The sequence below is a fragment of the Megachile rotundata genome, chromosome 2, assembly GCF_050947335.1.
Source record: "Megachile rotundata isolate GNS110a chromosome 2, iyMegRotu1, whole genome shotgun sequence".
NCBI lineage: Eukaryota > Metazoa > Arthropoda > Insecta > Hymenoptera > Megachilidae > Megachile > Megachile rotundata.
The window spans coordinates 23,683,577-23,697,886 of NC_134984.1; the positions used below are offsets into that span (position 1 = coordinate 23,683,577).

Consider the following 14,310-nt stretch of genomic DNA (forward strand, 5'->3'; position numbering starts at 1 on the left):
CTACGGTGCGCGGGTGCTTTCGCCGGTCGAGAGATCGCGGCTGTCCCTCGTCCTCGGTACGGGCATCGTCGCCGACGCGGTCGCCGTCGCCGTCGCCGTCGGCGTCGCGGTCGTTGGCGCCACGACGGCCGTCCTCGTGCTCGCGGTCTTCGCCGTCGCTTTGTTGCTCGAGAGTCGCCGTTACTGGCCCGGTTACCGCGTCGCGTACGCGTCGGAAGTGGCGTCCACCTGGCTGGAGAATCGAGTCCCGAGTGGAACGGAGAAGGAACGGAATCGTGGTCGGGCTCGGGATCGCGATCAGGATTTCGATCGGCATCGAGATCGGTACCGAGATCGCGATCGAACGAGCGAACAGGGGAGCGAGAACGACAACGATCAAGAGGGTGGACGACACGAGGCGGTGGTGCAGGTGGTGCAGGTGGCGCGGCTGGAGGAAGAGGAGAAAGCGGTGGATCGTCGTCCGCGTCGGCGGCGGCGGCAACGGTGGCACGAGACTTCCGACTGCGTGGAACGCGCCCTCGCGCCGTTGTCGTTGCCGCTATCGTCATCGTCGTCGTCGAGCGAATCGTCGTTCGCGTTCGCCACCGTCTACGCCACCGAAGCTTTCTCGTGCCTCGAGATCGGATTCCGAGCGGCCGTCGCGTCGGTCTTCGCGGATCGTCCAGGAGATCGCGGAGGGGATCGCCTGCTCCAGGGGGACTTCTAAGGGCCCCGCCGACCCGGGCCGCTCGGACAGCTGTCACCTGGCTATCGGCTCCGGGATACCTACGAGCGGGGCTGACATCATTTACGAGCCGTCTCGGACGGAATATCGTCTCGATCGCGTCGCCCTTCGCCTTCGGGTTCGAACGTCCGCCTACCGGATATTCCGCGAACGCCGGAATAAATTCCGATCACCGCGAGTTTCGAACGTATACGGAACTTGGACTCCTCGAAGAATCCGGCGCGCGTTTTCGAGCGACGGTACCGCTGCCGTGCTCGAACTTTCGAACGTTCGAAGGTACGTTAACGCCGATTTTCACGCCGTTGCTGCTATCGTGGAGAACAGCACCGGGAACAGCGCCGGCGAAGAGAAGAGGAAGAGAAGATCGGACAAGAGCCTCGATCATCGGTGGCAGCGATGCAGGGCCTTCTGCGGTCGGACGAGGAGCACACGCGCGATCGCAGCAGCAGCAGCAGCAGCAACGACGGAAAAGATCCGTTACGCGAATTTGGTACCGCGAATCCGAATCGTCTACGGCACCGACGACGAGATCGACGAAACAGCGACGCGGAGAAGACGGAAGAGGCTGGACCGCGTCACGACTCCGCGGCGCGGATCGTCTGCACGGACGATCCTCGGGACGAGCCGGGAACGCTAACGTTCCCGTTTTTGCGCCCATGCGGTTCGATCCGGCCGGATTCACGGGACCATCTACGTCGCACGAGCGAACCAACGGGAACGAGGATCGCTCGTCCTCGATTTTACGTATCCGCTTTGGTCGCAGCGATCCTTCCGTCGCGCGGATCCGTTCGTTTCACCTTCGAGACCAGGTCGACGTTCTGGCGAGCAGTTTCCTATTCGTCCTGCGAACTTGCAACATTCTCGGACAACGAGCGTCCGATCGAGAGAAGAAGCCACGTTGTCGTCGGCCCCGCGATCGTCGCGAATCCAACGGCGTTAACGGTGGAACCGTTACCGATCGTCGTCGACTCGCGTCGCTCGTTCGGCGTCGTTCCGCCGAGCATCAAAATGGGCCCGAATTCAGAAACGCCACTGCCTTTCGCGTATTTTACTGTTCAGTTTACCGCAGTGAGGCGTGCGCGCGCATTCGCACCCTCGCGATTATTTTGGAACGGAGAAAGCGTCGGGTGTCGCGATTTCGTCGCTGCAACGGTCACGATGCGGACCGAGGGAACGGTGACGACGACGACGACGACGACGACGCCGACGGCGGCGGCGGCAGCAGCGACAGCGACGACGACGAGGACAACGACGACGAGGACGACGAGGAGAACGACGCCGGCCTCGTCGAGCGCGTTTCGTGGACGTCGCCTAGAGAATCGAGGTCACGGCCGTCTCGCGACCGAATCGACCACGAGACGAGAACGAGAACGAGAACAAGAACGAGAACGAGAAAGAGAACGAGACGAAAGAGCGATCACCGGCAATCCGTCGATCCCTCACCGATACCCATCGCGAACGTTCCTTCCGTCGACGCGTTCGCTTACACTGCCCACACCGACGAGGACGAGGACGGATGCCGTCGCGACATCGATGCGTCGTCTGTTCGCGAGCGAGACGGAAAGCTTCGAAGGAGCAGCACGGCTCGTCGAGGAGAGGTTCGCGACCAGAAGCACGAACGCGGATACGAACGGTTACGCGTCGCGAACGGAAACGGAAGAAGCGGAAACGATTACACTGCCCGGTTCCAGGAGCCGATTACCAACGGAAACTGCAACACCGAGAAACAGTTGGCGACCAGCGGATCGACGAGACTGTCCAATTCCTGCGGTCGAAAGTACGGCTTGTTGTTCGTCATGTATTTGCTCGCTTGGCCGCTTGTCTGTTCGACGACTCCTTCCGGACAATTTGCTTCCGGTTTCGCCCACGGTCCATCCCTCGGTCCCGCCGAGAATCTTTTGCAGCGCAACGCCACGCAAATTTCATCGTTGTTTTCGTCGGGTGTCGCGTACCAACAACGGCAACAGGAACAGCAACGGCAGCAGCAACAACAGCAACAACAACAGCAGCAGCAGCAACAGCAACAACAACAGCAGCAACAACAGCAGCAGCAGAAACAACGTCACCGTCAGCCGGAAGAGCAATTGGTTCGAGACGCGGAGTACGGTAGAGAGGGTAACGGGCATCGTCGTCGCTGGTACGAGGATCAGCGAAAGGAAGAGGAACGAGAAGAACGCGAAATGGACGAGTCGTCGTCGTATCAAGGTCACCAGGCGGCTCTCGAATCCGAAACGATACATCCTTACAACGAATACAGCTGGGAGGTGAACCAGATAAATCCTTGGCTGTCGGCCTGCGATCTGGCGGGCCCAGCGCCGGCCGATCTTCAAGGTAGTTGCGGTCCACCGGAAGTCCCGAAGAACTGCCCGATCGCCTGCGTAACCGGCTCGAAACCGACCGAACGGGAGAAGGAGTTTCTCGAGGTGATCGAGAGGAATTCCTGGTCGAGGCGAACCAAGCCGAACGATCCCGGATCCGTGGAGGAGAACGGCAACGATACGAAGAAGAACAAGAAGAGGAAGAAGAAGAAGATTTCCGCGGAAGGCGTACGGATGGCTCCGGAACAGTGCCTTTTTTATCTCGAGGAATCGCATAAGCGGGACATCTGTCGAGATGATTTTGGCCGGACCAGTACGCGAAGTTTTTTAACCCCGAGGGAGAATCGATATTGGTTCATGAGCGGGTTGCGTCTGCGGCACTGCTGCGAGCACGCGGTGGTCAACGCCCTGGCGCCCGGCAAGGGCGGTCCGCTCGAGAACGTGCTAAACGGTGGCCAGAAGTGCGCCGATGCCCTGGACAAGCTGTTGCTCGTCGATGCGTTAGCCGCGAGATTGCATTGTGAATTCGAGGAAGTGCTGGCGCGATACGACTGTGCTCAGCCCTATTCGGTCATCTTCAACTGCACCCATTGTAAGGTGAGCTTTTACTTCCTTCCCTCTTTCGCTCTCGACGACCGGTCAAATTTATGCGACCCGCGGAAACGATTCGAGTCGCTCGTAAACTACCTGCCATCGAGCGACGAGTTATCTCTTATTTCGACGCATTCTTATTAATATTCTTATCGTTCTACGTAACGTTATTCCTTCTTTCATCGGCTCTACCTGCTTAGATAAAATCTAACATTACTTTCAACGGATATTTCTACTTATTGCCGACGTTATTTCGCAGCGTTTCGATTAACATGACCAGTTACCGCGGATAAGGGATTTTACGACGAATCGGTTCGTTTTCGGAAAAAAAAGAAGCGCTCGCAAACATTTCGATAAAGCGTTTGCGATGACATGCGAAATTTTCAGTTTATGATTACGCGCTGATATTATTTATCTAGTTTTTTTTCCATAAGGTAAGATTTCAATCGTTAATTTTCTCGACCGCTTATTCTAGAAGAACGGTTTAATAATACTCCATGGTTCGTATCGTGTCCAGCTATCCGTATTTTCGGATACAGAGTCGACGGCTCGCGGTAACGTTAACCCAACCGAGCAATCGGAAAAAAGATTTTCCGACGATTCGGCCGACAGAAAAAAAGGAGGAAGGTGAAAACGATTTGGCAAGTAGATAGCCGGGCTGGAATAGGAATCAACTTCTTTGTTTCGAGATCTTGTCGCACTGCACTTGGCAAGCACGGCAACTTAGCCCCGCGTGTAAAATTCACCCCTCCCCCGCGGCCTACGACCTCTTTTACAATCAACGCTAATAAGCGTTTCAACCAGAAAGCTCTGCAATTAGGAACGGATTCAATTTGCCCTCGTGTTCTTCTCCTTCTTCTTCCCTTCTCTCTTCGTACTTCTTTTCTCATCGAGTGTTTCCTTCCTCTCGACAGACTTGCCAACAAGTCTTTGTTTTAGAACAGGATACTCTGGTTCCCTTGCAAATTCGTTGCACGTACGATCCTCTTGCTTTCTCGAGGGTTTACGCGTTATTAGACTTTCTTCTTTTTTCTATTCAACATCCAATCACCGTTGGAAAGAAGATTGTTCGCGTGTTGCCGCTTTTAATAACCAGTCGTTCGATTCTGTTGTTGCTTCGTTAACGTTTTCACCGGGAGAAAAATGAAAACGGACGCCTATACACGAACGCTATAGAACGCGTCGCGATACGACGCGCGATATAATAGAACGCGTACAGATATAATGCACCGACAGTCTATCGCACTTGGAATACTATTTTTATTCGTTTCTCCTTTCGATTACGCGGTTTTACTTGAATCGGCTATTCGTATATTTCGGATTTCGTACGTTTATTCCGTATACCGCGAACATGGAACGTCATCGAACGTGTACTCGAAAGTTTTACGCGTATCGTTTAGACGTTTCCGGTTTCGTGTTAGCCACGGGAACTTTCGTTTACGTTCTGACGGCAAGAATACGCCGGTAGATTGTTCCGATTACAAGTTTGCCGAGCAATCCATTTACCCTGTTCAAAGTGGCGAGAAGTTGGTAGTTCGCTTAACGAAGCATTTCTTTGCTTTTCTTCTCTCTTACTTTGTTCGCGCGCGACCCAACGAAAGCGAACGACCATTAGCAAGAAAATAGGAAAAGAAACCTATAGTTTAACAACATTTTCGATAACGATCGATAAAACTGACGGTTTAAGAAGTCCATTATTCTTTATAACGTGTTCGCAGGAAAAATTGTTAATTCCAAGACCCTTACGTTTCGAACGCGACGAACCGTTACGCGATTTAACCGTGCCAATTATAAAGGTACACCCTTCGATCGAGGAAGACGATTCGCGTTTCACGAACAATCTCAACGTCATCGGAGTTCGTTCATCCGTTCTCGTTCTTCTATGTATTTCTGGGTCAACTATCCTTCAAATTTTATCGAACGAGTACAGAATTAATTAATTAGTCCTTTATTTTTTTTCCCTGCGACGATCAAACGCTTTGCCCGACGAAAAATCTGCTGCGCGTTCCAAATTCGAATCTTTCTTTTTTATCGTCGATCTTATCCTTCGATAATTCGTCGTTCAGCTCGGACAAGTTACGTTCGTTTCGTTCGAAAAAAATATCGTAAGAGCGAAAAATCGGTAAGAGAAGAGAAAAGCGGAATAAGAAAGCGGTTAAGCGAAATTCGGAAACATAGAGGACGTTCGAATTCGGCATTAACTGTCGGGCCACAAATGGGGCGAACGAATGGCTGTGGTAATCGTTTAAATCGATATCGTGCTCGAGTTGGCATCAGCGTCGCTCTAGCGGCCTCTTCTTCCGCAAATTTCTGTCTGCGCGGCTGCCTCGAAAACCCTTAACGCTCCAGGCCTGACGCCGATAATACGGCAATCCGAAACGATCCACCCTCCCCTCCTCCGCTCTCAGACTATCCTCGCCGTGGGGAATTTTCCGCTTCCACTTTCGGCTAAATTAACAACCCCTTGCGTTTCCCAGTTAACGCGTACACTGTCATATCAGACATTCTCCTGCTTATTGTCGATGTCACGCGATCGATACCTTTCGATTTTCCTGCTCTTTCGATAACGACTCTATTCTCCTATTGCCGATTATTAGCTTTACTCGGCACACGATACGTAGACAGATATCCTTACAAACTATTTTTAACTGACGGACCATACAAAAACGGAAGTTTGTCGACCCCTGCGCTCCGCTATTACCTATTATCACAGCTGGCACACCGATCATTAAACGATAATGACCGATATTAGGTCACCTTTCAACCATACTCGAATTTTAAAATATAATATAACATTTTAGATAGATTTTACTATACGGTATCGAAAGAAAGACCTTTAAACCGTTTAGCGAGGATTATTTTGTTAATTATTTTTCATCATAACAAGTCGGAATCTTTTTCCCTATTTGTTCCTTGCGGCCATACCAGTTTATCGTTTGACCATTTAAGACAGTCCCATAAGCTCCGAAAGGTAGTCGCGTATCGGCTGGACGAGGATTAAGGTCCGTGTTAACGGGATAATGGTACCGCGGCCGAAATTTAAAACGCGACTCAACGATGACTACTGCAACGATGAACGCGTTACTATGATATAAGCCAGGAAGAGAAGAGATACGGCGGAAATGTAGGTGAAATTGGTCGACGTGTTTGTTCCTTGTAACGGAGATACACGATCGCAGTCTCGTCGGCGTCTCGAGAAAGAAACATCGCACGATTATTAGGAGGGTGGTGTCGTAAGCCGAGTCATGTAGGTGGACCGACAGAAATTTATAGACGTAAAGCAAAGAGCACCGGCCTATAAGCTGTTCCGATCGTCTCACTCGCAACGCGTTAATTATCGCCACGAATACCGTCGGAAAAGATTAACTCGTAACGAGTGTGCACGGAACTTGTTTAAACTTTTTCCTCTTGAATCGTATTCGCGTTAATTCGCAGTTTTCGGGACAGAAAACTGTTGAACGATTACTCTCCGAAAGCGACTGCGACCAACTGTTTTTCTCACGAACATTCCGTGTCCGATGCAAGAGCGCATCGTGTAGAGTTCATAGATTTCAGCCGCAGTTGCAATCGCTGTCTATCGCAAACAGCCAGTCATCGTTTCCCTTTCCAAGGAGCGTTCGCGTGTATTCGTGACACGTGTGTAGTAGGTGAGGGGCGGCTGGGCGAACGCGCGAAGGGTGCACGCGTTTCCTCGTCAGAGACAGACATCGGCGAAGAGAGATGCTGACGTAACCTTAATCACTCGATGTGCCTTTTCGAAACTGCTGTTCGTTCGACGGCAATTCGTTTCCGACGATGTTCGATTTCCAAATACAAAAAACGAGGCGAATTAAAACACGCGAAACATCGTACTCCTAGTGATTTTTATTCCGTTCGAGATTATTCGCCGAGATTCGACGCAGCTGTCCACGGAACAGTCGATTGCTCGTAAACGGGTAAATGGGGCGGAAATTCGCGACGCGACGAGACGCGACGAGACGCGACACGACTTGCCGAGTTGCTTCGTAAGGTGCAACTCGCGCGCTTTTATTACATTTGCATCGGGCCTTCTCTGCTCTCGGTTAATCGAAAAGATTGTTCGGGTAGCGCTCGCTGTCCGAATTCCCTTTCGATCCGCCGAGAGGGAAAAGCGAACAAAATCTTTATGCGCTGGAGGCTTTCACGGTGTAACGCAGGAAATTAATAAAGACCGATAACGAGTGCGTATATTTATTTGCAGCCGAATATCAAAATTCTACTGTATTCGTTAATGCTTTGACGGCTTTGGGTAGAAATTTCATTTCGATAACCGATACTTTTGCGATATACCTACGTTATAAAAGCATCCGAAAGTAATTTCCTGGGGGCGTTCTTTACTACAAGAACAGATAGAGGATTATAAGAGACATCGATTTCATAAACTACTTAATACGGATCTCGAAGCATTAACGACGCTGGGTTGGATCGATTACTAATATGTTAGAAGTTGATGCCGGAATGATCAAGTTTCCTTCCGCTGTATCACAATGGAATGAAAATACCTAGGCTCGTAAAAGCTAGGTGCCCTTCGTCGACGCGTCAACTTATTTACAACTATTCGTTTCCTCGGGAAATTTTTCTGATCCAAGATTACGTAGCGATTCGAGCTTCGAATCAACCGTGTACGCACATAGACACACGTACGACACGTTTACCCGCGTAAAGTGGTTTAATGATTAAACGTCAAGTATAGTTAGCCGTTGCATTGAAAGCAGTGGCTCATGGCAGCTAGTTTGCTTACGACTCATTTTCAACCACCGTAAACGTTTACGAATTAACACGGATCGGTATCGGATAAACGTTTAACAACGCTTTAAGAAAAGTCATCGTCCGTTATCTCCAAGATTTCTTGCAGGGATGAGAAATAACGTTAGCGTTAGGCGAATCTTGAATTTAAAATCTAATTGTGAGAATTGCATCGTTAATTGGTCCGGAGGATATCGGAACAGTCGAGAAAAAAAAGTTGAAATTTGTTGGACAGTGTTATTAGCGATGTATAATATACGTAGTTGCAAGCTGTCCAGCGCAGTGTACGGCCACTCCTCTTTCTCGTTCGTTGCACACACGTATGCACGTATTCACCTACATACGCGTACATATGTATTAGTTATAGATGTAGACGTATATAGGTGGTATGTCTGGTGCAAGTTGCGCATAGAGTACACAGGTTATTCAGCGACGCGGTGTTGGTGTCTCGTTTCTCGTCTAGAATCCGATGTAGGTGGACACTTTAGATAATTGGTGAATGTCACTACGTCGGGGTATTCCTTATTATCCCGATGAACTGGGTGTTTCCTTCGAATGCCTAGTTTCCGATATCGTATTTCTCTTTTGTCAGCAATTTCCCGTTGCTTGTGCGCGATAATGATTCGCGTTAATTACGTCGGATAATTAAACGGAGACGATTTCGCTTGTAAATTGCTCGAGTTAAAGCTCCTTTAAGTTATGGATACTACTTATTTGCCGTGGCAAATGTAACTCGAGTATACATACGGTATTATCAAACACGAGGGTCGTGGTATATGCCCTTCGTGTATCGCGTTCTCGCGTATCGGTTGGTCAAATACTCGAGAAGCGGTCAGTGATTTTCGTAGAACACTTTTCTTGTATCGAGGAGAAAACATATATCACGATGCGACGAGTTAAGTTCTCGCGGTAACAGCGGCACGAAAACAATGTCCTCGTTCGTTGCGTATCGTTCGCGAACGTCCTGCAAAAGTTTCGCGATTTACGGTTAACGTTATCGCGTCATTGTTTCGACACGATCTGTCACGAATACAATATAAATTCGAATAAGTTGAAAAGTAACGCGATAAATAGTTATTTCGCGTGTTATTATCGTACATAAAATTAAATTTTTTCATGTATCTTCGTTGGTTCGCGGGATAGTACTTGTGCGGGTCTTCGACTTTGAAGGGTAGTTTCGTCCGTTTAAAGAGTCGCGTTTCAGTCGGTTAAAACTATATGTAATATATAAGACAAAGGTACAAAGGTTACAGAATGTCCGCGGCGTATTTCGTAGGCAGGATTCCGAATCAGAAAGGTCATGTACACTAGGGGTCTCGGTTCATTCGTTATTGATTTATTTAGAAAAAGACGAACGTACGCGCGCGTTACTCGAACGGATAGTTCTATACTCTTTCGCAGCGTATAGTTTGTAATTATTTGTTTCCCTTTAAAGCATACACATTTTTCATCTCGGCAATTACCGCGTCATGTAAGTTGTATCCATTTAGTTTGATCGTGCTGTGTGCGCTCGTTGTAAAAAAACAAGAGTAAATGGATGAGCATACAAATCGATATGCACGCGCAGTTACAACAAACAAAACTGTATCGCATAGATTTTTATGAAATTCTATGAGATACGCTGGTTATGCATAAATTTGCATCCGTGACGGACGAGCAATGGTACATTTCAAATTTTAACCGAACGATGAGAAACGATATTCTCGTTATCCTTATCTTTATCTTTATCTTCCGACGCGAACCGTCGCGTCGCGTAACGAAAAGTAGTTCGATCAAAAATTAATTCGATCCTCGTTTTCGTTCGCGTTTCCGTTTCAAACTTTTATCCGGATAGATATTGTATCGAACGTTTCTCGCGTGTAATCGAAATATCGATATTTTTGATAAGCGATAGAGCGACGGGAAGTCTCGGTCGAATCTTGAAGCGTTTAAAGCTAGCGGTAGCGAAGCGTAAGCGACGCGACGTCCCAACTTTCGATCGATCGTCCTAATGGAAGTGAATTAATTAACAAAATTGACGTCAAACTGGACCGCAACGAGCGTCGTCGCGGCGTTCTTCGATATCTCTCTGGTAAAAATAAGCGGTGTTATTTCGGCTGGTCGGAAGACAGAACCAGGTTGCCAGTCGAGGGACGGAAAGATCTTGTGAACTCTTGTGCTCGTTTAACCATTTTCAATTCCGACCGCTCCTTTTTAATTCGCTCGAATCGATTAATAAAATTGACGTCAAAGTCGACAACGCGCACACCCTGTCTATTCATCTGCATATTTATTTATTTATTCGTCGTCTACGCTACTCGAACGAGAACACGGTAGAAATTTACGAAAATGACGCGTAACGTAATGGCGAAAAGTCAACTTTCTTGACAACGCGTCGACACGCAAATCGAGTAAACGTCGTCCGTCGACGAAAACGAACTCGGTACAATACTCTAACGCGTCAGAATGTTAGAATATCGGAATAACTTGTCTTCGGTGAAAACTTGAATAGATCTTAGGGGCAGCCTGGGAAGACCCTACGAAGCGTCTACGGAGGAACCAAAGAGATTCTGAACTTCCTGTTAAGGAAAGGAAATCTATGTTGCATAATCGAGCGTACGATCAAAGCGTAATTATGTTAGTTTCGAACGTGTTTCGGACGGGAAGTTTGGAAATCTAGAACGTCCCGTGTTAGGATTAAATTTACGCGTAAACGGTGTAACGTAAGAGAGAAACGCGTAAAGACGTAAAGAAACCCATCGACGAACGAACGGTATCGGATTAATGGTAGTTATCGTTTCGACTAAAAAATGATAGTCGCAATTTGTATCGAAGACAGATGTACGCGTTCCAGGCGCTTACGAAGGAGGGTTTCGGGCGCGCCGGAATTCGGTGCGAGAAGAAAAGAGAAAGGTTGACGGAAAGTGGGCTGGAAGGGTGGAGTGCGAGGGGGTTAGAAGAGTTGCCGTTACCGTTGTCGTCGCCGTCGCCGTTGCCGTCGGGATGGACGAAGCGAAGGTTGCAGAGAGGGGATCCGGTTGGAGGGCAAAAGGGGTGGGAGGATGCAAGGTGCAATCAATAGCGAGATTGCCCTCGCTCGGTAGCTACTCAACGCCAATAGAGGAACGTTATAGACACTACCGTAGAGCCGTTACGATTGCAGATTCACTGGTCTGGACCGAACTGGACCGGATTCGAACTTAACGGTTTCATTAGGTGCGTAAGGTGTCTCTTCGTGAAAGCTTTTTCCGCTTGTCGATGAAACGTAACTTCGATTATGGGTCCGGGCAGCTAATAATCGGACGACCGTTCGACGATAACGTAGCTATAACCGGACGCTGTTGCTTTAACACCGGCTCACATCGTACTGGCTATCTTTTCGTGCACGTGTACAGGCTGTTCCTTGTAACTGGGCCAGGCCGGCAGAACTTCCGCTAGAAAATCCTAATTAATTCTATAATCTCGCCGTAGAGCGATTATTAGGAAGAAAAAAAATTGACTAGGATAGAACGTTGAGCAGCACGCGGCTCGTTAATGTCGGTTATCGGTGATCGGCGTGGCAGTGAACGCGTTAACGGTTAATTTTCATCTTTTTCCTCGTTCCTTGTTTTTTCCAAGTCCGCGTCGTTTAATTTAAAGTTTTCAACTTTTTAACGCGTTACGCTGTATGGGTGTATCGGAAAGTTTTAAAAAGAAATTCACGTGCAAAATCAGGCTTAGCCGCCACTTCGTGCCAGTCCCAAGTACCTATTATTCTACCCTCCACTCGAGCGTTACGAGTACTCAAGAACTGTGCTGCATAGCTCCTTTCCGTGTCAAGATTTTGTGGAACTTAAGCGAAACATCTCCCCGAATCGCAAAGTGCTTTAAATTTCCTGCCTTTTCTACGACTCAGCCCTTTTTTCTCATTCTATTCTTTCTGCATTTCGCGTCGATTGTTTTCCATTCAGAAATACATGAATGCTAGTAGAAAATCTATTCAGTGTATTTCGTTTCAGCGTGCACTTTTATAATTATTCAGAGAATTCGACAGAAGGAACGAAACGAACGTTTTATATATAATACTACGCGCTTTACGTATTTCGAGTCTCTATCTGCTCTTATGCCTCGCATAAATCTTTAGAAATTTCGAAAATTTCTAATATCTATAGATATATAAGGAAACTCAATGGACGAATTCTTTGCGCCTGTAAGGAAACTCGCGTCCGTGATTCGACGTTAACATCCAAAACTCCTCCGAGTTGAACGCGTCGTCGACTTTCCAGACGAATTCCTAGTATTCACGGGGGAACGTGTACCAGCAGAATCGAACGTGGAATTTCCAAGTTGCGTTCTCGTCGCGTCGCTTCAGCCTCGAGAGTTAGACGAGTAGAACGTAGAAGAAAAGTTTCAAGTCCCGTGCGTCGCGGACACTTTAAGCGAATTCTTAATAGTCTAGAGTCTAGAGCGACAGAGTTTTCTGGCTAGTTTACGGTTAACGGTGATTCGAAATCGAAGGCATTTCGGACGATCACTAGCTACAGGAATGCCTGCGCCATGCATATTCCAGCATCGGAGTAACCGTAATATGAGAGAAGCTCCCTAAGTATTGGAGCTTAACTCGGACAGTAGTGGTCTAAGCGGATTAAAAGTCGATCTCTGTGATTTGGGTGAAGCGTCTTCTATGGTGGTTGCTTTCAACTTTTTCTTTAATATCCGATTCTTCGTTGTTCGCTAACAAGAACAGCAGGAGTACGCTAAAGATTCTTGGAAAACGGTCTTTTCACCGGTGAACGACTAATCTCGCGAAACATCGCGACGGAAATCTTCTCCTTATCAACTTTACGTTCCAACACGTTCTTTCGACGTTCTAGATTCTCGCGATTCTTTATCCGTCCGCTGTCCATTCTTTCGGGGATCGGCGAGATAAAAAATATCGAAGGTTCGATTAGCCCGTACGAGCCAGACTGCGAGACGGTGCGCTTTATGCGAGATATTTACGCGAATCGTGGAAACACGTGTGCGTATTAACCGAGAACTTATCGAATCGATACCTTTCCGTAAACTATCGACGCCAATGGAATTTTCTTTATATTCTTTTCTCTATACCGCCGATAAAGATAACGGAATACACGTTTTTATACGAAAATGGTGAAAATGTTATTTTCTATATTATGATTATATCCGCGTACACACGTATACGTTCAAACGTTCGCGATTGTATCGACATACGGTGATTACGACCGCGAGCGACATTTGCTCGTGCGAACCTTTCGTTTCTCGTTTCGTAGACGGAACTTTTGTAGCTGATCGGATAAATTGTCCAATAGGTGGATTGTTCGAAAACCGGATATAATCGTTAGCAAGGAGAAAGCACGCATTGGGTCTAAATTGATCGCGCGTGAATCAGCTGCAAACAGACCGGGTTATAATTAAAACGGTAATTAACCGAGGGCGTATTTAAACACCGGGGGCGTATTCTGTCATGAAACCCGTATTATTTATCATAGTTTTACTTTCGCTGTATCCCTAGAATGCTGCACGCGAGTCGACGCTGCAGAGAAGACGCGGATCGTCTACGTTACGCGTTCTTTCGCCGTGCATCCAATCGTTGGAGGAAATTAGAAATTCCTTCGCGCATTCGTTCGAACGGTTATCCGTTGAAAATTTCGCGTTCAGTATAATACGATTATTGTTTCTCGTATATATCTCTATCGAGGATCATCTTAGTCTCCTATATTTCTCTCTCGATCCAAAGAATCCTTTCCTTGGGCAGAAAGTTCTTTCGAAGTAGAGAACAGAAGAGTTTGTAGGAAGGAAGGACTTGCTTTTCGCTTCGATAACGTTCTTGAAAGAGGGCGGAGAGAAAAAGAGGACGAATCGGGCGAGGATACGAAGCTGAAGGGTCGAAAGACGAAGGAAAGTGCAGAGAACCGAATGGCAGGAGAAGTAAAA

The 14,310-nt window shown here is 47.9% G+C and overlaps 1 protein-coding gene across 1 annotated transcript in view; it reads left to right on the forward strand.

Moving 5' to 3' along the window:
* Window positions 1-1,380: 1,380 nt before the first annotated feature.
* Window positions 1,381-14,310, forward strand: part of Mid1 (calcium-permeable channel component Mid1) — a 38,115-nt gene continuing 25,185 nt past the window's right edge. Inside the window, exon 1 of the mRNA XM_076529034.1 lies at window positions 1,381-3,639. Coding sequence (XP_076385149.1) covers window positions 1,381-3,639 — 2,259 coding nt within the window. The remainder of the gene's footprint in view (window positions 3,640-14,310) is intronic.